General features: G+C 46.3%; 1 protein-coding gene across 7 annotated transcripts in view; it reads left to right on the top strand.

Annotated features, from left to right (window-relative positions):
* fibcd1b (fibrinogen C domain containing 1b) overlaps nucleotides 1-24,948 on the top strand; it is a 66,013-nt gene that overhangs the window by 10,950 nt on the left and 30,115 nt on the right. For 2 of the 7 annotated variants that reach the window (XM_085926926.1, XM_085926923.1), the window contains exons 3-4: nucleotides 17,746-17,806; nucleotides 17,893-18,580. The exons of 3 other annotated variants lie outside the window; for them this stretch is intronic. In XM_085926926.1, the coding sequence (XP_085783052.1) occupies nucleotides 18,533-18,580 (48 nt within the window). In that variant the 5' untranslated portion in view covers nucleotides 17,746-17,806; nucleotides 17,893-18,532. Of the gene's footprint in view, nucleotides 1-15,636; nucleotides 15,747-17,745; nucleotides 18,581-24,948 lie in introns of all 7 variants that reach the window. 2 more of the 7 variants (XM_085926924.1, XM_085926925.1) reach the window with 2 other exon arrangements.

Raw genomic sequence — 24,948 nt, 5'->3', positions numbered from 1 at the left:
CAAATATGGACTAATGCCGGGAGAACAATCAACACCTATGCCCGTCGTCCTTGCCCCCCCGCCCCCCCCCGTTGCGGCCGATCTGTCTGGCCCGAGCCCTGAGGGCAAAATGCCGAGGCTCGTCGTGGATTTTGTGATTTCCGCCGCGCTCCTGAAGGTGCGCGTGATAACAAGCGTGAGAGGCCCCGTTAGCATTTAAAGAGCCTTGGCATTGTTGGAATGTCTAACGAGGCGCTACCGAGACATCTTTGTTCAACGAGATCGTCATTCCAGACCTTAAGCTCCTAATGCACTTTTTGTTTTTTACACTTGGTTCGCGTAGACGTCTGTTTGTCTTTTCGAGATAGCCGCCGAGTGACTTGAGTGAATTGGAATGGGTCCAAAAAAAAGTTGTAGGATTCCGAGTTGAACCCATTTGTGATGCCAAAAACGTCAAGAACCGAATTGTGATGTCAGGTGAAGAGCGGCTTGTCTTAACTTTTTTTGAAATTTTGGAGTCAGCCAGCGTCACGCAACGTGAGGAAGCGAGGCACCAAGCGTGAGGAACACAAGTGCTTTGTATGTGCAGAAGATGAGTTGTGAAAGATAGAGTGGCCTCTGAACTCTGACGAATCAGAAAAAAAATCCTTTTGCCTGGCTGCTGTGGGTTATTGATGGCGCGGCGCTTCAACAGCACGTTGCCAGTCATCACCTCGCTACTCACGGGTCGAAGGCCGCTGTGTTCAACCCTTTCTTCCTCTTCCATGGCAAGCAACCAGGTAGTTTTATTTTGCCCAAAAGTTCTCATCAGTTCCGCTTGCGTGGCTACGGCTACTTTTTTGGCGCGTGCGAGTTGTGATTCGTTTCTTGATTTTTGTTATGTCTCGCCAAGAAGAAGAAAGAAGCAGAAGGTCACCTTGCGCTAATAACCGTGCAGGAGAAAAATAGAATTAAGTGGCGCTGCTCTGCTGGTGCGAGAAGCCTCTTCTCGCCTTCCACGTCGGCAGACGTTTGGTGCCGAGGCTTTTTCCGACTCATTTGAAGCCGGGGGCCAGACGAGTGTGCAAACAAGGTCGTGTCAAAGGCGCCCCTTTTCTGACAGATGAAGTCAAATTGGAGTTAATAATGCTTGGAAGCATCTGTTGAGATTATCGCCAGGAGGATTTCGAGACTTTCTGATGGTTTCAAGTCGTGTCCAACCAATACGGATTTTCATTATGTGGATTCCAATAACCCATTATTCACCCGATTCTTTGAATGAAGCGAGATAGCTCGTGTCAAGCCACGAGGTACAGTTCCACGTCGCGTTTCGAGCCAGTGCTTAGTAACACTTCTCGAGGCGCGTGAAAGGAGACAAAGGTTCTTTGTATCGCAGACGCGTCGACGACGACACTCGAGCTCCTCGTCCGACTTGACACGTGCGTGGTTTTAGCGTCGCCAAGACAACAGAAATAATGTGACCTTGGCCCAGGAATAGTTGCTTGGGTTGCGCGCTCAGCCGTGAAAACGAACAGACACCCGTGACGAGGTGTGCCGGAATCATCGTGCTTTCAAATTGGAGATGCTAGCCAGGGTTTCAAAGTAGGGTTGAATTCTGGAATGAATTTGAAACCGAGGAAGGCTTGAGTTTGAAACAGGTAAATAATAAATACCACCTTTGAAATATTTAGCAGGGTAAAATTCCGCTAAGCGATTCCTCGGCTAATCAATGAAATAAAAAGACATAAAAATGAAATCAGTTTTTTGCTGGTTGTGATCGCGCAAATATTTTGAAATTAAATTGGTCTAACAAATAGACTCATAAATAATGTCATCAGAGGCCTTCAGAGGAAATCTGATCAATAATCAATACATTTAAAAAAAGTGGGCAGGTTCGACAGTGCCTTTACGTCTCGTTTGTGCTCGTAGTGCGTATTAACGCCTGATCGGCCTCGCGCGGTATCTATCGCACCTGTCTTCGAGCTGAGGGCGGGCAAGCGAGCAGGGGGGGGGAAATCAAATGGACGCATCTTGGAATGCCGAGCGTGTGTAATGAGGTTTCACCGCCTTCGCCGATCGACCGGCGGGTCAAGATCACCGAGGGCTATTTTTGGAACGTTTGTCGCCGATCACGACCGAAGTGTCAAGTTTTCCATGCTTTTAGTCTCAATGGGAAAGGAAGGAAAGCAATGAATATGTGTTGCGGTGTGACGCGTGCTGATATTTCTATTGTGTGTGTGTATGCGTCAAAAACACAATGAGCCCCGGTGCAACTTAATAGCGGCATTGTGCGAGCGGGTGGGTGCTCAATTACGCGGTGACGGCAGAGCAGCTCTCGTAAAGATCCATTTGTGCCTCGCCAATGTCAGCGTTTTGTATTTAATAAGTAACCTGATGGAGGCGCAGTAAACAGCCAAGCTGTCGCTCCTCTCAGACGTGCCAAGGGTGAACGCGTGCAGTGCAAATAACGTCCATGTTTATTTTAGGAGGAGGGAGGGGCCTCAAATGGTGAGAACGCTAACGACCATTTCGTCCTAAATTGACGATCTCGAACGCTTCGATTTTTCAAGTTAGCGTTTGCGTCAAACCGAGTGTGTTTTTGTAAATGGCAAAGACAAATTCGTCTAAAATAAAGCTAGCATAAACTTAGCAAGTTATTCGATGTTCGCACGGTAGCGCATCCGTGGTCTTTTGACTTTGACTTCATAACGTCACAAGAAATCGGACAAAATTTCACTTTTTTTTTTTCTGTGGGTCGAGCAATCTCACTCTTTGCCACGCTTGGTCATCCCTGAGCATTTTATCCCAAATCAGTTCCCCGTGGCCTTGTAGCAGGACATGTCAGGATTCAGCAACGCCCCGCGGCGCTTTTGCTTCGACCTCCTCTCATCTCCCGGCTTGCAATTCCCTTCCGCTTTCTCCCCGCTAAACAAATTTTATCCCCATTCAACCTCGCCCGGCTTCCTTTCCCGCGGTCGCCCCGAGCTGCACAGATCCAATTTAACAAGCCGCCATTTGCATGGCGCTCTGCTACAATATCTCCTCTTACACCCAGCGCTCCTTGAGACATTATTGATGAAGCCTTGGCAAAAGTTCAATGAATTTCCTCCTTTTCCTGCTCCCGCTTGTCGCCACGCTTCCCCTTGCCGGAGCCCGGGCTGCTGTCGATCAAATACGACCGCCCGTTTTCATTAGACCTCTCGGAATCGCTTTAATTACGATTCGAGCCAGAACTCCCCAAGAAATTTTTGTTTAATTGAACAGAAATCTATTCAACTTTCTGTCGTGTGAATAACAATAGGTGGATTCAAGGGTTAGTCGCACCTCCCGCACCTTCGGAGAGTGTTTAATTGTTCTGCCAGTACGTCGCACAATTGGATCAATGACACATTCGCTGGCTGTGTCTCCAAAGGACGAATTTAAAGGTCACGTGCCCAAATTTAGGTGGGCTTACCATCTAGCTTTCAAATTGGGCTTTTGTTTCCATGGAGACGAGCCCCAAGCCAAAACTACTACAGAGCGCACTTTCGTAGGCTACTCGTCTCTTTTTCAAGATTCTTTCAACCAGTCGGGCACATTGGCGCCATCTTGTGGCAGCACAAAATCGGTAGCTTGCTCAGTAGCGCCCTCCGCTAATTAGATGACGAAGACACAGAATTGTCGAGATATGTCTGTCATAACTGGGCAAACAAGGACACAGCCATAAAACTGAACAGACTGTGCCGAGTTTGTTTGAAGAAGCCATTTTGGGCTAATTCCAGACTTCTTGCTCTGACAAATTTAATCTTCTTTATTAAATAATGACAGAGCATGGCGAGAAAGTTTCATACATTTTAACCATTTGGGCTTCTGCGTCACCTTTAAGCCAGTTGGTTGCAAAAAATCCGGCCGAGGGATCCCCCGCCGGCGCACCATTTTCTCCCCGTCGCCATCTGCTGTTCCGGGTGACCCATCCAAAAGTTTCCACCTCCCGCTTCTTGGCTTGACGCCAACACCAGCTGCATGTAGAGCCCGGAGACATGACGAGTGGCCGCAGTTGCGCTACTACGGCTAACGGCTAACAAAAAATCAGTGCCACCAACTGTTTGCCGAGAAATCAATTTAGTCTTTCGTGTGCCCAACGGCAGATGTTCCCATTGAAGCCGCATTTTGTCAAAATTGCAAAAATACCCGTTTCGAAACGAGTCGAGACAAGTTTTGTCTCCGTTTTTTTACATTTGTAATCTTCCCCCTGTGATACATTAGCAACGGCGGTCCTACTGATTTGTGAGAAAATCTCGTCAATAAAAGAAAAGCCTTTTTGATAGCGCCACAATCGAAGCTGCAGGTGAGCCGTTTGATCTCTCGGGATGTCAGACTCGTTTCTTTTCCTCGCAGGGGAAGCGAGTAAATCCCCCGAGCTTGTGAATTGTTTGCCGTTTTGAACATCTTGTGTGCGATTATGCAGCCCGAGAAAGGAAGACGTAAAAACATTAAGAATTTGCTTTCCTTTAAAGTTTATCTTCGAGCGTTGTTTGTACAAATAAACACCCGCAGGGATAAAAGCAAAAACGCTTTCAACAAGGAAACAATCGAACCGCGAGCTTCTCTTGATGAATCGACAATACTTGACAATTTAGCGTCGCCCCGGTATAAATATTCCAAATTTGGAAACGTGTAAAGTGACCCTGACTTGGCCGCCTCGCAGCAAAATATTTTGTAGGTGCTTTTGCTTTTGATTGTCATCCGAGCTGTCGCGGCTGCTCAAATCAGAACCTCCGACAGCCCCCCAACAAAAAGACATCTTTATTATCTCTCTCGTCTAGTGAGTCTACTTGATATTTGTGATGCGAAGCTTGCGACTTAATTTTCTCTCGGACAAAGAGCCTCATCACATGGAGACAGCTTCGAGGAAAAAAAAAAAAAAAAAAGGGCTGACTCATTCTAGAAAAAAAACAAACATGCTTAGAAATATGATTGACTCAAAGTGGTTTCGGTACTTCGGTCGACAAATGGGCGATCAGATAAAAACGAGTAATCTTCGGCGTAATGGAGCTACATGCGGTGGCTATTTTAGCCAACGTTTACTTTTGTCCTCTCTCTCTTCTGGTCCATTGTAAACAATTTGTTTGCGAGGGCGGGACTGCTCATCTCTATACGACCTCTTCTATTTCTTACAAGGAATCAAACGACTCAACCCAGTATTTCCGTAATCCACCTGCTCCCTCTGAGCGTTAATCGTCGCCGGACCCGGGAGAAGCGCAAAGTAATAGGCTCAGCTGCGAGATCTGTCCGTAATTGGAGCACAATCGTCCATTTTGTTTGGCCGCAGAAGGCGGATCAAGCACAGATTTAGAGCCGCGTTGACTCAATTGAACGAGCTTGAGATATTTCGGAAATTCGCCCGCCACTTCATCACGGTTAATTTGATTCCGACGCTCAGCGAGCGGTCGATGGACAAGCGAGCGAAGACGCATCCGCCCTCGTTATCGAGTCGCCGATCGAGACTCGTTTTCCGGCCTCCTCACACGCGACCCAAAGCGGCGAAATCGATTTGACGTCGGTGTCTTGACCACGGCGGCCGTCATCTCCTCCACATGAAGGAAACCACTTTAGTTGTTCTGACAAAGCTGCACTCGTATTGATAAGGTTGATAAAGAAATGCTTGGCCACGCACCCGCCGGATTAGACATCAAATCCCGCAGCAGCCAGACAGCAAACACTAAAAGTCCCCCCTACGATCGACAAGCTCCGCCAGGGAAGCAAAAAAAAAAAAAAAATGTCATCGCCCTGTAGATTTGTTTGTCTGCTCGGGTAATGCAGCTTTTAGACGAGTGTTTTACAGGAGATTTGGACACCGGGAAGAGAAATAGATTTGTTAGAAGCGCTATTGATTGGATATAAACGAGTGGCGGGTGACATTTGAGAAAATGAATTCCAATTCCAGACAAATTGCTAGCGCCGAGACGGCGCGTCGCCACGAGAGGGAAGCTGGAGATTGACTACAGAGGGACTGGCACCAAGCAAACCTGCGCGTGGCAGATACGGCCGGGCGCTGTTTGCGAGCGGCGCCTGCCCTCGCGCAACTCTAAACCCACCAAACACGCTGAAAGCAATTAATGAGCATCAATGGGATTGGATAGGGCCCCGCATTGGCGCACTTGTCAATCTCGTCGGCTTAAATGGAAAAAAGGGATTGAAAAGCACAGAGGCTGCCCCGCGGCTGTCACATCTGAGCTACGACTACTGTCTGTGATTGTTTGCCTCTTGATCAAAAGTTAGCTTGCAAAGACTCCACCTCAAGCCGTCGAGGAATTTGCGTCCTATCGGCTGAAAATAAGCTTCCGCGTCAACAATATGGAGTCTTTTATGACGGGCGGCAAACGGTGACACTCCTGTCTTTCATCAAAAAAAAAAAAATGTCAGAAAAGTCCCGGGTTAACTCATTCACTGCCAACCCAGTTAATATCTGACGTCAATGGCACTGAATGAGTTAAAAGCAGCGGCGTGTTTCAAAGCCGCTAAGTGTGGGTCAGATGGGCGTACGCGGGCGTTCAAGAAGGCCCCGTCTCGTGATTGACAGGCGGGTAAAAAGGTGCCAACCCCCTCACGGCGTGATGGATGTTGTCTCCGCCGGCGGAGCACATTTGGAGGCGCTTCATCAATGTGCTTTGGAGCGGCACTAACCATTAGTTAGCACGTCTACCGGCTGACGTTTTCAATTTGGGACACATTTGCCGCGCCGCTAGCATATGTCGGAATCGCGTATCAAGAGAATCAAGCCGTAATTACGGCTATCGAGACACTAAAGACGTCATGTTACGAGGATCAAAGTAGTAAATTCCAGAGAAAATTAGGTCGATTATAACAATGAGTATTACTTTTGCTTTATGATATTTACCAAAATGTAAAATTTCCAGATCATGTGTACATTTTTTTTTTTTAATGATTATTTTTTTAAGTGATTAATTTATGACAATACGGAATTTTGCGGGACCAGATGTAATTACAAGAATAAAGTCGACATTTTTACGAGAGTAGAAATATGCAGAGGTGACGCTGCGGGCATCTGACAAGTCGCTGACGTCGGAAGAGAACTGTCGTATCTTCAAATCTTCGCTCTCGTTGTCATTCGTGCACGACGTCGCCGACGCCGGGGAAGGAGTCTCTGAGCGTTCCGGCTGTTGCCCCTTGACAAGCGGCGCGGTCGGCGTTTGGCGTCGGCGCGCACCGAGGCAGCGGGACTGCCGAGCGGGATTAAAGTCATCTCCGGCTTCATTACGGCTGTGAAAGCAGAGCGGGTAACCGTTCGGGAGCTTCCCCGTCCACACAAATCTTTACGCCGCTCATCTCCTCTCTAATCATCTCCACCCAAGGACTTTTTTGTCTCACTTAAAGCCAAGCAAGATCCTCTCGTAGTAAAATTGGATGTCGAGAGCCGTGCTAAGGCCAGGGACATCTTTGCCGGTTGACGATAAGAAGGAAATATCAAACATATTTTCTCCAAGTGTACTCTTTTATAAGATGTCTAATGAAATTGCTTAATGGAAAAGTTTTCGTTTTTTGCTTCAATATTAGGCTTGAGTCACTTAAGGAGGTTGCGTTAAAGCACTTAATGGCGCTCGATGCCGCTCATTACGAGGTGCTCCTAGAGTTTTGCCGTTTTTATAGGGGAAGTCGAGACAAAAATGTTATTTGCAATAATACACGTGACGATAACCCGTTTCGGTGACGTTGGCAATGCGAGCCCGAAGGCACTTGGAGTCAACGGTGGAGGGCGAGTGATATTTTTGTGAAACATTCTAGAAGGCACCTTTTAAGTATCAGGCTTCTGAAAAAAAATGTCTTAGAGCCCCCCCCAAGAAAACAACAACCCGAAAACCCAAATATACACATGCCTTAAAATATATTCTAGCCAGTAAGCAGACAGAATAATGGCGGTGCTAAAGATGTGATCCGTATGTTCAATCGCCTCGCGTTAAACGAGACAGAGACGGATTGTATTTTATAAAACAAGGACGAAAAGAAGCTCTCGCCAGCAAACACCTGTTAATTTTATATGAACAGCCGTCCCGTCGCAACCTCGGGGAGGAGATACGGCAGCCAGCAGGGTTTTGCTGTAAACATCTCAGCCACGAAAAACAAAAAACAGAAAACACACAGGTGAGGGATAAAGCGCAGATTTACCGTTTGCACGCATCCTTCACTTCACTGTCCATCGATCTGTTTTGGGCTGCCTTTCCCCCCACGGCAGGGCCATTGATTTCCGTCACACCGTCGCCATTTCCTCATTTGATGCTCGTTAAAGCCGCCCGCCCGCAAAACGTCCAACGGGACTCATCGAAGAAGGAACTCGCGTCGGACTTTGACGTTTCTTTGAACGGACGCTTACGTAACTCAGAGCCCGGGAACGTTCGCCGACACTCTATGTAGAAAAAAACATAAATGATTCAGCTGTTGCCGGGTAAATCAGGCAATTATGAAGGCAATTTCTAGTCTCAGTAAAGGTTGGGAAAGACTCCACTATGTTCCAGAAGGGCACTTTTGTGAAAACGCTGACGTTGATTCAAAAGCGGTGACGGCCGCTCATCAGTTCCACCGGGGGGAACTTCAATCAGGTGCAAGACGTCCGCACACGGCGAGTTCGCCGCCGCCGCCGCCGCCGTCTATATTTGTCTTCCCGTGCGTCTCAGAAGGTCAGCTGCATTCATGTCTCCTTGTCATGTTCACAGCGGGGCATTAAAGAGGCTCGTACTCATTATATCTTCGCGCATGCATATGGACACGTGCACACACACACACACACACACACACACACACACACACACAAGCACCCTGCTGAGGTAAATGAGCTGGATAAGCGGTTCAAGAGTGTCCAAAGGTGAGGACGTAGGAGCGGCAAAAGCCTCGTCAGCTTGACAGCTGTCGACGGGTGGCGTGATGAGCGTTGCCGGAGCCAACTCGGACTGGTCGTCGATATGAACCACTCGTATCGCTGCTGATGTTCGTGAACGTGGCGTGCGGACATTCGGACATACGACCGTTGAACCGAATTTTTTATTCTGAACCTGGTTGTAGTTGACACTTTTGAATCAGTTCTCATTTCACTTCTTGCAATCGTACTGTGATTGTTCGGTCAACCTGAATCTTCGACACGGTTCACATTGACGATATTTGTGTTACCGTTAAGCTAGGCTAAGACGCGAGATTTCTCAGCTATGCTATACGCCGTATCGTCCATTTTTTTTTTCCACAATTGGTTTTATCGAAAAGGTCAATTGGAATTTGTAATGAGCAGCGCTCGGCAAGCCGCCGGGCCATCGCTTCTCGTCTGGCTTTCTTCCATCCACTCCCCTCTCATCTGGCGCTTTGACACCGAGCCGCGTCGCTTATCTTTGTGATCTCATGATGAATACGTGGCGGGTGTCTTGCCTTTCCCTTCAACGCTGTCCTTCATTCATCTGAGTTTTGAAATCCCACAGCTGGCGGTTGTTACGGGGCGAAAAATCATTACGCTCGCACGTAGCCGCGCAGAAAACAGATGGGCGAGCCGGCGAATCGTGACAGGCCTCGTCTACTTTCCGCGACGTGTCATCAGCGCGGAATATTTCCACGCTGAGCCGTGCGACGTGATTACCCCCCTTTGTTCTGCGTCGGGTAATGTAACGACGGATGCAAACTGACGCAGGGTGCCTTGTTTATCGCCAGGGAAATGTTTCAGACCCGTTATTAACCGTCGTCCAGGTTCATGTTGGAGTGGCGGGAAGCAAAGAGCACAAAGATTTATTCACAAATACAAAACAAAAAGGCAAACAAGAAACACGGAGTAATTAAAATACTAAATGAAAGAGAAGACGACAACCTAACGAGCAAGACATGACGAAACAAAATCTAATGAAAACACAACAAAAACGTATCATTTCAATAAATTAATCAATATTAAAAATAAAAAGATACATGTAAATAATAAATAAATCATAATAAATAAATGAAAATAAAAGAGTTATCCATTATCCACGCGTTTAAACTGACGGAAATACGTTTAGCCGAGACGTTTAAAGTAATTATAACCGTTCAAGCAACGCAAATTTGATCTCACAGACTAGCAAGGCACTCAGAGAGCTTAGAAAATGTTCTTCCTCTTCCACTAGTGCGACACTTAACCACTGCGTAAAATAATTTAACGAGTGCTGAATACAGCTGCTAAACTCAAGCCGTTTTTTGGTGAAACATTTTTCTGCTTCCTAGCAGTAGGTTAGTTCAGTGCTTGATTTTCATCGCCCTTTACCACCCGACGGTAACTTCTAGGCAATTTTCGACACAGTCGCACATAAATCCAAAGCGGGTGTCCACGTTTCAGTTCCATTTCCCGCCGCCTTTTCCCACGCGCGACTGATTCTTGCCAACGAGCTCGGTCCATTTTGCCACCCGTTGCTGTACTTTGCGGAACTCGGAAACGCCGCTCGTTTTTCACCCTCTGCGTGACTTTAATTGTTGCGAGGTGAGATTTTCCAATCTCCAGCCTCGTACCATAAAGTCGCCAAAGCCTGAATGTGATAAAGAGACACTTTTGGATGCGCTAGCGCACATGCTCGGACGTGCGTATAAACCACCGGCGTCTATTTGACAAGATCGCGGGAGGTCGGCGCAAGGTTATCAATATTTGTCCAACATATTGATCAGAATGTACCGCCGGGGAAATGAGAGGTCGCTGGGGCCAAGAACTAAATCAAAGACGGATACTAAAAGCGAGGTGGCGGGGTGCAGCCGGCGCTGCTTCAGGGGGCGGCACTTAGCTCGTATCAATTACGCTAAAAGTTGAGAAGTGACAAGTGAGCCAATTAACGCTGCAGAGGCCGCGGGGTATGGCGACGACCGCTCTTTCTTGGAGGTCAAAGCAAAGCGCACACACGGTCGTAAAGTACTTCCTCCATTTAACATGTTTTATGGATGCCTTTTAATGAGGCCAAGTGATTGATTGTCTTCGGATTGTTACTTATGTGACCGCCATTTTGTTTTTCTTTCTTCTTCCCGCCCAGAAAGCGCTATATTTATTCAGCAACGCTTCACGGCTCACCTCTTAGATCACGGCGCTTTTCAGTGCATTCAACTTCCTGTATACAAACTACAAACTTTGATCCAATGTGTTCCCCTTGATGTCGAACAAACGGAAGACGCGGCGGCGATATAGCGAGAATCATGAAAGGAAAACAAATCGGAATCTCCTCCGAAACAGGCGAGACGGGAAAGAATTACTCGGCTCGGGAATGAGAAACCAAAATAGAACAAACGGTACAGACGTTATAAAGTCGAAGTCGGTAACGAGGCCCGAGAAGGCGCGCTGGATATGAACGCAGGCAAAGGTGCGAAGAGGGTTGCTAACGAGAGGAAGCGGCGAAGAAAGTACGGTACCGGGGAAGGCCGAAAAGCAGTCAGAGCGCTGTGACGACTTACCGCCCCATACTTAAATGAATTGTACCTTTTCATATTGTACATGTATGTCAAAAAATGCCTGATTAGCCCTCCAGGGAACAACTCGGCTAAAAGAAGCCACTTGAGCTATAATTGCTAACTTCCCAGCTCTTCAATCAAAACACTGCAAACCTTCTTGTTGGAGTAGTTACAAAACTTTTTGGTGGCCTTCTAAATACTTGGTTACCTGTAGTATTCATATATACTGCCCTCAAAAAGGCATAGAAGTTGTCGATGACTAAATGATGCTATCATGGTAACGATACATTCTGTTGGCTCTACGGAAAACAATTTGAAATGCTTTCTGCCTCTTCTTCTTGCTGTTTATTACACGGCATCTCTTTCACTGGAGCTCAGTGCTGCCACTGTGGCACAACGTGGTACGACACTGAAGGTGCATCTCTCTTAATTTTGATTTGCTTTAAAAAGCCATTAAAAATGATGTTTGAAAATCGACCACATAGCGTCGGCATGGACAGAGAATGGCAAAAATCTGTCCTTGTTCTGCTTCGTGCTGAATATAACGGGACAAATGCGTATCCTTTAGCTGTGTCTTCTTGCATTTCCCCCACACACCCGTAAAGGAAGACCACCGAGGGCATCGAGCTGATGACATTGGTGACAGGTACTGTCCCATTTTTCTCCCTCGCATCGCAGCGTAGGTCCCCTTGTTCATCATGGCTGCCCTCCATCCATCCCTCTTCGCCCTCTAATGGCTCCTCTTTGCCGGCTTCCCCTAACTGTAATCGAATTATGCCGGACGGAGAATACGTCCCGGCTGGCTGCCCCGTGGTTTTTTTCCTCCCTTAAACTTGTCTTTCACAAAAACCCTGAGAGGCATTCAACGTGACAATGAATAATTAAAAAAAAAAAAAAAATCAAATATAAAATAAAAAATAATTCAAATAATTCTTTGCGATATATCAAGACTTGTAGATTTTTATAAAACAAAATTCTAAGCAGTTATTTACACAAGAGGGTTGAAACAAAAAAGGCTTATCTGATTATCTCGGCCCCTAACGTTGGTAGCCTAATGTTAGCGTTATGCTTAATGAGATAAGTAGCTAGCCTCATTAACTGAGCATAAAACCGCAAGCTAATGTAAAGCCCCGTAAAGGAAAATAATAAGAATTTGATCAGTATGCGCCACTTAAGCCCTCCTCTATTCTTAACACCTCTCATTTAGCTCCCCACTATCTTATCGTTTGTATGCTTCGGATGAATTCTAAGTACTGTCCAACTTTTTGCTGGCTTTGTAGTCCCCTCACGTCTCTAAATCGTGAATATGCGGAGAAGGTAATCATTTCTGCTTCACTCTACTCTGGAGAATCATTTTACACAACACTAAATGTGCTAACGTCATCGATAAGTGACGCCGCGGTGGCCCCACGCGAGCCCAATTATCAATTCCAACTGAAAAAGTGTCATCCAAGTGTTGAGCCTGGCCTGCAGATTCAGAAAAATGCTTGGGGGGGGAAAAAAAAAAAAAAAAAGGCACCGAGCTCAGCATGATTATGTTAATAGGAACTTGAGTCTGAGTCAGTGTTGTCCAAAATAGTGTAAAAAGGGAAAATGACAATTTTCTAAATTGCATTTTCTCAATTATCAAAAAAGAAACTTTCCTTGACTAAACCAATCATATCCAGTCAGTTTACAACATTTTCTCCAAGATATGACAGTTGTCAAAAAGCAAGAAATCTTTTCCTGAACTTTCCTTTCACACAAATGACTGTAAAGAAAAGAAATCAAAATATTTTTATTCAGGATTCATGTAAAAGGAAAAAAGAAAAATAATTCCAATGACTCATCCAGCATCATTCATAATCGGTATCATTGATACCGGCCTTGTATTTCTCCGTTATCTTCTCAATACCGAACTTCTGCTTTACTTTCATTTACTATCATCAAAGCGGGACAAACGCAACATCGTCTGCGGTCGGCACGTCGTCGAGCCGGCCGGTAAATAAACGAGCGCCGTTGGGACGATGCGAAATCAATTAAGCGCGGCGTCCGTCGGGATACGGGGGAGGATGTTTGCTGTCGCTCCCCGATAAGAATATTTTCTGCGCTTGATTTCCGGCTGCGCCAAGGGAAGATTATCGCCTGGCACGAGCGGCACGAAGTGGCGGGTGGGGTCCGTGCCAGCTTTCTCGGCACCGCAGCCAACCAGTGGAAGAAACTCTTGGCCTTGTTGAGTTCTGCTAAACACATTTCTTTTTAAGGATTACTGACGAATCTTGATCCAAATTTTAACGCCCGAGGTGGCAAAGTTTTTACAAGTCGCTCGCTTTATCCCGACACGGGACATTACGTCTGCTTTCTTGCCAGTCTCGCTGGTCGGTGCAGATTGTAGGATTGTGGGTGGGTCTACATTCAAGGGGGCGGGGCAATCTAAAATTGGTTTTGGGGCTCGTTTGTACAACACGGTTCACATTTTATTGCATTTTTTTTACATCGCTAAATAGCCTCAGACAAACGTACAGTTGCTAAGTATAACCTTGAAAATATTTAGCCAAAGTAGCATTAGCCTAGCATATGGTTGCTAAATGTAACCTGTATTATAATAACATTTCCTGCTCATTAAAATCGCTGAAAATTATATGAAAAAAATAAAATTTGAATTCAATTTGCTAGCTTACACTTTGGTAGGATGTCATGTGGCGAGCTTTTGCTCCACTTCATTTGTATTTGCAATTCAGTGTTTCTGCTCTGCGACACTTTTTATTGGGACTGTTTGTCAAATGAATTCACGTGTTGAATTTTGTCCCTTTTCCTCACGTTTTGAAGTTCTAATAGTAGCAGCTTTCCTCCAGGGTGCTGTTCGCCGCCACTGTCGCTATGTTTAGCCAGGTCCGTGTGGAATTCCAAACTCTCCGAGCTTGGCTGACAAATGATTATTATTATTTTGGATGTTACTTCAAAAAATGAATTGGATGGGAAGCTTTTCTTAAAAAAAAATATTTAAATTACTCCCTCTATATTAGAAAATGTCAATTTAGTACGATGTTATACAAGCACAATTATTTTTAGCATTCCTTTGAAAATCAATGAGATGAAAGTCATATGCTTGGCCAGAATTTTTTTGGACTAAAATTAGACTGTTAGTGGGTAATTATAAATCATGTCAATTTAGTATGATATGATGTCTCAGTAACTGAGAAAACATACTCTTATTTGAAGTGTTACTTCAAACTTCAAAAACATTTATACAGTCATATAGTTTGACACCGTTTTAATAATATAAAGCTAATAAAAAAAACCCAAATGAAAATCATCTGGCATAAACACTGTCAGTTTTGAGATCTTTTTGTTGTTGTTGTTGTTGTTGTTGTGTCAAGCCGAGCATATGCAAATGCCAAAATTGATCCTGCTGGGAAATGTCCCGCTGTGAAAATAAAAAGGATTTTCACCTGGCTGCAAGTGCACACAGGAAACTAAGTGATTGGTGGGCAGTAGAAAAAAAACGCTAAATAAAGGACGCAGCCATGAAAGACTTTTGAAGGAACCCTGAAAATGTAGAGCAAGAATAATAACATCACCCACCGTGTTGTTACCATATCAACCCATATCACTCCCACTTCCTCTGTAGTGTTTCTGTATGGATCTATTATACTGCCCCCAAGTGGCCGAGGCGCACACACCAGAAGGAGCAGCACAATGTGCATATTGCATATTCTTAACCAGATTTATGCATAAAACATTTCAAAACTGTTTCTTTTTACTCTCCAAAATTGCAAACCTAATTTGCCTTGACTTTGACTTTCACCCGTGTCCCACACTCTCATACTCATTGACTCCTCCCCCCCCCCCCGACCCAAGATGAAAGAACCCGAGTCACTTTCATTCCGCTCGTCGCTCTGCCGTCAAGATGTCGCCCCCCCCCCCTCCTCCTGGTAACCACTGTAACGTTTCAGCCGGTGAAAAAAACTTTGATTTTTACGATTTACGACGGGTCATTTTCATTCTCCTCGGCTGTCGGGAGCGCACCGGGCAAGGTGGTCCATTTTCATTCCGTCCTTTGGAATTCCTGTATTACAAGCGGCGCGGTCAACGGGTGCACCCAAACGCGACTGGGAGAAGAATGATGAAATCGTTGTTTTGGAACGAGACGGTGATAAAACAGCCCACTCCCCCCCTCCCCCTGGGTTGACTTAGCGCACGCTCATCATTTCGGAATATTTACACGGCCGGCTGTTAAAGCGGCCACCTTTTCCCACCTTTTCTCAGATGTAAATAGCCAGAGGCTATCGTCGAAATGAGCTCGACCGCCATCGCGTATGCAAGGGATGGGAAGTCCGCCGCTGACGAATGGGGCCTGCCAACGACTACACTAAAAGGTTCGAGTGTTACAATTAAGATTTTCCGAGAGGCCGGCAAGATGGGTTGGCGTGAGCCATTTCCAAGACACATTCATGACAAATAATAAATGTCCGCTGGAACTACTTAAAAAAAAAAAAAGAATCCTAAAAACACTTCATGAAAATTTCCCCCTTAGACCTGTTGTGTAAAACCCAAGATGCTAGCTTAGCTAAGAAGCGTAACAAAGCGGACATTACGGTTAAAAGTTCCGGTAATGATTTAATAATAAGAAGCGCTATATTGGGATTAGCTACCTGCCTAATTTCCAATCCGGCGGAGAGGTTGCGGATCGGACACAAAATGGAACATTAAGGCCAACTTATATTCCTTCCGCTGGGATCCCATTAGACGTAATCTTGTTGAAGTCGTAACCGAAGCAGGAAGCGGTTGCCCCCCCCCCACCCCCACCCCGCCTTTATCCCCAGTGAGTGTCGCCCTGGAGGAGGCCCTGCAGATAATTGCACACCGCTCGAAAGATGAGCCCATCGGCAAACATTCGAGAGTCCTTTAAGGCCCAGGGAAGCCCATCAAAAGTCTTGTCGCATTTGTCCGATAGGGACAGGAAAAGGAGCTTCGACTAGAAGGGAGGCGCTTATTTTTATAGATGTGAAATATATTTCAATGAAAATACAAAAAATAGCCTCAAAGTTCAGGTTTGGGGAGAGTCTTCATTTTCTTTCATTTGTGTCACGTGTGATGCAATCGTCTCACAAGACTTCGTTTTAGCCAGCGTCGAAAGATTCGCCCTCCGTCGGACCACTTTTTTTCTCTATTCCGAGTTGATTTAAGCAGTACGAGAAGACATTTTTTGTTCTGTAAAAGTCACTGCCTCAAGGGAGAAGAACATGAAAAAAAAAAAAAAAAAGAACTTTTACTGGTGCCTTAATTGCAGCCTTTTCTTTGTGTTGTGCTTCTGAGAAAAAAAAAGAATGTTCTTGTCTTCCTTTTCTGTTTGTTTTTTTTGCAAATTATCAACCACCGTGGCATTTTGAGGAAGGGCGAGCCAGCCTACCATGCGTGGAGGGGGGAAAAAAAAAAACAAGCCAAAGGTGGGAGGGAGAGAGATGCGGCCACATCTCCAACAACAGCAGGCTGCAATCGTTGTGATAAAGCAAGCGTTCATCCTTGGAGAACCCCCCCCCCCCTCCATATTTTCTAAGAATTTTTTAAGAATATTTGTTTCCCGCCAGAAGTGGGCGCACGTTTGTGATGGATGCTGTTCGCCGCTGCGAAGGAGGCGTTCACGAGCCCCGCCGGCTATTTCCCGCCATTCCTATCATTGTTGTTATTGTAATATTTCGCTTAGACCCCTATCCCCCCCCCCCCCCCCTCCACCCCCAAGTGCACGTTGGCAAATTGAACATCTGTGCGCTTTGCCTGCCATTTTTTAGTGCACAGTTTGCACTTTCCCATGAGCCCCGCACGCCCCATGGGCGTGCAAAAAAAAAAAGAGGTACGAACTGCCTCTTTCACCTCAGTCGAGATAAAAAAGAAATATATTTGTGTAAATTGTTTGTTTTTTTATTCCTTGACGTAGAATTTGTCGCCTCTCCACTTGCAATTTGGAGTCTTCCGGGTTGACGCTCCTCGCGCCCGTGCGCTTTTTCTTCCCTGAGTCTTTGGCTCGTTCTGGTGTTTTTGTGTACTTTTCCATTGTGCGTACATGAGTTGCTCAAAGCTACTGGCCTTTTGTGCTGGATGAAAAATAAATTCACACTTTGCTGCAATCCCTCTTTTCCCCCTCCTCTAAATCATATGAAAAAAAAAAAAATCCGTTAAGTCCACTTCAATGTTTTGATATTTGAAAGGAAATATGAGCCCTTTGAATAAAAAAAAAAAAAAGAGCAGCCCAAATATTGCAGCCTGGCCCAGCGGTAATTAGCCAGATTGTCCTGATTAGTCACTCCGGGCCTAATAACATCCACCGTAATACACCTAATCCACTTTTTTTTTGTGTGTTTCCCTATGAACAAGCAGGACCCTCCACACCAGAACTGTGACGTGGGAGGTGTGGAAACGGATAAATTGCGAGATACAGGCAAGTGTGAAACAGCATAGTAACCGCTTCAAATGTTCTTGTGGACTTTGCCACGGCAACTTAAGGCGCTTGTTGTGACGTCCTAGACGTCGCCACCTCCTCCTCTCCCCTCCCATCTCCTCCTTTAACGTATGATACAGATGATGACAGCTCATCATCATCAGCAGCATCATCATCTTCCTCCTCCTTATGCTCAGGCGTGTTGCGAGAGCCGTTTACTCATTTACACTTACTTGGTCTCAGTGCGCTAAAATGCGCACGTATACTCGTGCTCTGTTTCTCATGGCGGGGTGGGGGGTGGGCGTTGATTGACGGGCGGGCGGGCGGGAGCGCAGTAGCGCAACGGAGGAGCGCGCAGTTCGCTTGCTCTCTTTTGCTCGGAACCACAGCCTGCGTGGATGTTGCAGAGAAGAAGGAGCGTCCGCGGACTTTGGCTGACAAACCACACAACTGGAACATAAGATTGATTTTTGTCATGGAGTAAAAGACTTTTTCGGAGTGGGAATTGTATACGGTTTTTTTTTTTCTTTTTTGGAGGGGGGGCTGGCAGAACATTCCCTGCGGAATAATCCGAAGCAGCACTACACCATATTTGCAGCAGAAGAAGCCGACTACGAAGTTCCACGCAAATGGAGTAAAGGCTGCTCGTGGGACTTGGATGTGTTGGCGTCGGTGGATGTAATGCGCAGATTCTCCGCGGGACGCTGACCGGCCGATGGGGGAAACATGGACACCTCTTCAGAACTCGAAGACGGGACTCGCCATAAGAACCAGGTGCGTGGATGCGATACGTGCGTGCGAGTGTGCGCGGTTATCGCGCGTATGATGGTGGTAAAAAAGTGCGGATAGCGTTCCCAGTCAACCTCCTCCATTCATCCATTCTATCCCCGGGTGGTGGCACCCGCGCTCCCCGGTTTGGCGGCGAGGTGCCCAGTCGATATATCGCCGCAACCCGTCAAGACGTGCTTTGTGTGGAGGGGGGGGACTTATTGCGCCTTTGAACAATTGGCGTTGTTTTTAAATATTCGAAAATATAATTGACCTGCATGATATTAAATCACATGTATTTGTATTAATGGAGTAACTTTAGATATGGTTTGAAGTGCTTATACACTTGGCATTAAGTAACCCCCCTTTTTTTTTCTTAGATATTTTTCTCCACATTATATATACACAAGGTCACGGTCATGTCACAAGGGGATGCCAGGCTCAGATTTCAAGACACTGATGCACTTTTTTCCCCATTCTGAAGGCATCCGCACAAGGCGGCTCCTTCGAGTCATTGTACAGCAAGCAAATTGAGAATTCCAGCCATGCAGGTGCTGAGAATCAACAGAATTATTCATTCCTTCCTAATCGATATTCCACCAGCCGCCCAACCCCTCGGTGAAAATGTGCGCTGTTTCTGTGAATCCAGAAGAATTCCAGCCAGATCATAGCACTTACCTGTCTTGTCCAATCACATTGCACTGATGTCACGTCAGTTCTGCTCTTAACCTCTAGGGGGCGCATTTCCCACATAGTATTATCACTTAAGTTCCCCGTTGGGTGCTTTTTATCACTCATCTGTTGGTATTCACAGGTTTTTTTCAATAACTTGTCACTTCTACTTTGCGAGCTAATGATTACATGCGGCATTTTGGCAAAGTCTGACAAGTTTTCCGATGAGATCCGCCCGCCTCCTCATCAAAAGGAGAGCCGGTGAGTCATTTGGAGGCATCCTGAACTGCTCTCAATTCATATTGACTCAATACGTAAGAGGTAATTTGTCACGTATGACGTCCGGGGGTAAGCGTGATACTTCTCCGGAGGCAGCGATCAATGGGCGCGCAGGAAATGAGATGCGCAAATGTTGTTTGCTGTTTGGAGTGTCGTCTGAATGGCTTTAAATTAGCAAAGAAAAATCAACACAATTGTTTTGCGCTGCAAAATAGCGCCAATAGACAACACAGTGTTATTATGTCATCAGAATACAAGATGGCCTCCTGTTGCAGAAACAACTGTCAAAAATGTGGTTTTAAGCACACTGTCGGCCATTTTTGTGGAACGTGTTGTCAGTGACACTGACACATGTTGCTGCGGCGGCCATTTTTGTTCTGGATAATTGGAGCAGTATGATTTATGTTTCAAGATTTTTTTTCCCTTCAAATGCAATATTTTTGGGGGGGTGGCTAGTTTTGGCAACGCCTGTCCGTCTTTTTTTTTTTACAGAATACGTAGCATGTTGTCTTGACAAATTTGCTGGAATTTTTACTTGAGGAAAGAAAGTAGGGAAAGAGCAGGCAGCCATTGAGATGAAGCGCCAGCGCAAATGACTAAATGAGACTCTAATACGCCGAGTGGCTCCACTGCGAGGATTAAAGGCGAAAATATGTCCCAGCACCCCCGAACGCTCGCCTCCGATCACACGGCGATAGGGAACGCCGCCAGATGAGCCGCTTGCGCTTTGCTCTTCATTTCCCCTCGTACACTTCTGGCATGAAGTGAATAGATTGTTTTTTTCGAGGGGCGGGGGGGGGGGCGGTCAGTAGCTCATGCAGACCATAGAGCTCCTCTTTGGTTTTTGATGCTGTCCAACTCTGCATATATGATTTGCTGCCAGGCGTGCGCCATCACCCCCAGTGCCCTTTTTCCCGCAGATGGAGGCCAATTAAGAGCAAAGCGTCACTTGAAAGTCTGTCGGAGTCTTAAATCTCGCGACGGCAGGCAAACGCAGGCAGCTGGCACGAGGCGGTCAAACACGTCGCTAATTGAGATTTAAAGAAACAAACAAAACTGTCTGAGACTTGACCACATACTGTTGGATTGTAACAATGCAAGAGAGCCTTTGTCAGGTAAATAAGGAAGATAGCACATTATTAACACCTTATAATATAAAGAATTCAAAACTGGCGATGTGCAACCTGGCCACCGGGGGCAGTATGATAGTCATCAAGACAAACGAAGAAGACGATCACAACTACTGTGACTCGATGAATTAATGCCGTTTGTAGTCCTGGCTGTGATCATCATTATTGTCCGTGTACTCGATAGACTCGCACACCGCAACTAGCCTGTCTATGGCGTTTTGCATTGTTTGTTAGCATTGAGCTAAACGGGCCTCATTCAGGCCAATGTGTGGTTTTTTTCTGTTTACTGTTCTCGGCCTCGCATCGCCCCTGTCGTGCTCTCAAGTTGCTCGCTCTTTGACGATTGTGCTGAACCGACTCGCCATTCTTCCGCAACAATTGTGCCGGCGCTCTCTGCTCTATCACCAGGGTAGCCTTCATGCGCTCTGCATGCAGCCTCCACAACAATGGTGAAAAGTCTGTTTCCAAATCCCAATTAAGGGGAAAGAAAAAGCAGCCGGGGCCTCCGAGAAGACGATCATACACGCCATACAGCCGAGAAGTATCTCGGAGAAGTTGGCCATCAGTTTGGAAGCAATCAATAGCACTCTGACCAAATCCTAACTTTTCCAAAGCACTAAAAGTGCTAAGCCGCCTTGAAATCGATCACACGCCCGCACACCAACATTTCAAGGCGTACGTCCTCATTGCTTGTAAAATTTAGGTACGCTGGACACATAAGGGTGTTTTATCAAATGGATGGAATTCAAGTAAAAAGCCGCATAGTACCGATTTGTGAAAAATCTATTTTCATTTCCACCGCCGTCCACAAAGGACTCGTTTTTTAATGGCGTCTTGCTCAGGTGGCGGAGGCGCACCTAATAAAGCGTTTGCCGTTTGTTGATTTGGAAGCCGAGCGTCCGCATCGCGAGCACAAATCAAGGCTCGACGCCGCCAATCGCCGTATTTACGTACCCGCAACGCGATCATTCGCCGAGCTTAACAAAAAGCCAGACGTCCCCGACGCTCCGGGCGAGCATCAATCCGCCGAGTCAGCTCACAAATGATGTGACACTCAAAACGCCTCTCTGCCAAAACGCTGAAATGGAAAGAGTCCGCATTAAAGCACTTGTCGAATGACAGGCGGTCGAATGCATTTGTCCGCCACGCGACTTCTACTGTGTACCGTGTTTAGTTGCGGTCGTGGTAATAACGTGCTTGTCAGTCACACGAGTCGGAGAGAAGGCCGGTGACGCCGCAAAGGCCTGGAGTAAAAATCTTCGAGAAAATAAATCACAATAGTCACATAATTGCTTCAAGTAGCTTTTTCGTTTTGGGAAAAATAATCTTACAGAGGAAATCTTGAAACGGCGCATTGTCGTGCGCTCTGCCTTTTGTTTTTGTGTTTGACTTTCTTATAATTAAAATATTATTATTTAAATTCTTAAACTGGGACACGTTCAGCCTTGTTAGCTTAGCTGGTTAAGACCTCACATAAAAAACGAATTATTACGAATTATAAAATTAGCAAGCTAAAGCATTTTGGCAAACAGCAACATATTACTATTACACTGCATACTTTTTTTTTTTTACTATGTGGATGACCGCATTGCGTAATTGCGATCGTTAATTCGAGTTTTTGGAACGGAGGTAAAAACACGACGCTAGCTAATAAGGGAATTAATAAGCCTTTCAGATCCAGCGAATCATGAAAGATCAGTGTAATGGAGCTTTGGTCGTGTGGCTGGATCCGGATCTGGAGCAGAAAAAAGAACACGGCTTTGTGTTTTCGCAGGACAATTGTGGCGGAATCAGGCGGGAGTACAGAGAAGAATACTTGGGCGCTGCGCCAGAGCATCTGTTGAGTGCGGACTTTGGCGTCCGCCCCGCTGTTTCCTGAATAGCGGCTCTTTTTGTCATCATCGGGAGTCCAACTGGCAGAGTGGCTTTGATTGAGCCGCCTTTTGCTCTTTAACGTTCTTTCGAGCCGCCGCACGATTGCTTCGCCTCTCGCTCCAAATAGAGCAATTTCCCACCGCCGAACACCATCATCGCTTAACAGATAGCCAATCTCAATGAACTCGCTCATGATGAGTCTTTGAGCGGCTCTCGGCGTGATCGGCATCTAACCAAAACTGAGAATGTATGTACGTATAGCCCAGGCGTGTTCGGAAACTCATTTGGGACAGAAGGAATAAATAAAACCCCTCCCCTCAGTTTTGAAACTGGTTATGGACGTGAAATTCGGTTGAGGTGTTTACCACGCTGGGATGCAGTCTCATGAGAAGTAGCCGGCTCTCAAAAATTGAACAGGAAGTTGCCATTTTGTGACAGGCCCACGATGGCATTGCCTGAAATGAACCCCGATTGTATTCGCGGCCTCGCTTCGATTGTCGTTGGGGTCGGTCGCGACCGTGAGCGAAGCGGTGAGTCGCTTCGGGGAGAGAGAGCTAGCAAATGAAATGGTGCGTGAAAAGACGACACAGGCGAGGTATTTATTGCCACCGTCTTATTAAATCGCAAAGACAAACGGGCTCGTCTCTAGCCGGCCGACATTTCCTCATCATCAAAAAATCAATCGAGGATGTTTGTGCATCATTATTTCAAGAGCACTCGCGGATGGAAGCTTTTTACTAGCTCGGCCCCTTTTCTCGCTAGCATTTCAATTGTTAGCATAGCAAATGCTTCCAAGCAATTAGCTCTATGTTGTAGTACATTGTTGTCTGAATAGAAATTTCCCCGCCATGTTAAGCCAAGCACTCTTTCCCCCCCCCCCCCTTTTTTTTTGGTTTTCTCCATTTCATACAAAAACAACAGCTATATCAGTCCAAATTTGCAGCAGATCATATTTTTGCTGGAAGGAAAAAAAAAATCCTCCATCATTTGCTACGTGAGCAGAAGCGCTGCTGTTTTGCACCGCCGGGCTTGTTTTTCATTAGCGGCACTGGCAAACGTTTTTCGAGCATATCATTCCCGACGAGCGAAAGCTCCCGCCCCCTGGCTACGGCTGAAAACAAGCAACATATTTACTATTTCCCTTGTTTCCTCTAGTGAGACGTTGCACTGCTCTGCAATAGCAACGAAATTGGATATGGAAATAGCAGACGGGCGCAGGTCACTACTTTCTGCTGATGCCGCGCAACTCGGGCAGCGCGACGGGGTCCTCCGAGAAAACTGACACGCCGACGCGGATAGCATCTCTGAGGCACGCAGACACGTGAAACCTGGCACAAATGCAAGCCCCCCCCCCCCCTCCGAGATGCAGAAAAAATGAAAAGCCACGCGGTCGCTCGGTGCGGTCGATAGGGAATCGGATATTTCCTTGCGCTCAAGGCTCCTATGTACTCCAATCCTCCAGGGGGCAGCGTATTAACAGAGTGAGGACAGCTCTATTTTGGCGATTGTAGACCTTCACTGTAACGTTAGCCACAGTTTAAACAGTGCTAAATTATGAAAAAACCATGAGCCAAAATGTTGAATTCTCTTTTTTTTGTTTTTTGTTTGGTACGACATGGCGACTTGACCTTTCAATTTATGCGTATTCAAATTCAATTCCACCCAAACTCACTCCAGCGACGCTACGTCAGCCGTTCTCCTTCTCCCCCCCAAAACCCTAAACGGGAATATTTGTCCGGCCGAGCTGTCAATCATTGACGTCCGGTGTCGGGAGTATTCTTTTAAAAGCCCCTCTCAAAGCACATCCAGGCTCGAGCCATTTGTCTGCCATCTCTAGTCAAATCTCCCTTACGCACGCCATGACTAATGCATGAAGATGTGATGAGGACGGGAATCGGCTGCCGAGAGTAGCGGGGCGAGCGAGCGGCGTCGGATGTCCGCAATTACAGTGTGCACACAAAGAATGTCAAGAGTACGTCGTCCGGGCCGCTGACGAAAAGCGTAATTGCCGTGTAATCGCCGACAAATTGTTCCTTGGATTTGACGTGGCCCCTGTTTTAGGTGCTCCCCCTACCCTTTTCATTTGTTAAAAAAAACAACACTCTTCCTACTTACTCGCTCGGGACTTTGAAAGGCGGCGATGCTTTGCCGGGCCTTCTATGATGTGTTAACATAAGAAATCAATCAGGCCCACACACCTCCCGCAGCCCTTCGGCTGCTATTGATTTATCACTTGCGTGCCCGAAATGAAGAGCGACTCTGGCGGCGTTGCCATGCCCGAGAGACAGACAGAGAGATGATGGTGCTAGGAGGCCTGGAGATCCAGGGGGAGGAGCAGGGGGAACAAAAAGTTAAATGAATTCTGCTATTTTGGTTCATTTACAGATGTTTTTCAAAGGCCGAAAATTTTTTTTGCCC

The sequence above is a fragment of the Syngnathus leptorhynchus genome, chromosome 12, assembly GCF_054491065.1.
Source record: "Syngnathus leptorhynchus isolate UIUO chromosome 12, UIUO_Slep, whole genome shotgun sequence".
NCBI lineage: Eukaryota > Metazoa > Chordata > Actinopteri > Syngnathiformes > Syngnathidae > Syngnathus > Syngnathus leptorhynchus.
This window is presented reverse-complemented; position numbering and strand designations above follow the sequence as displayed.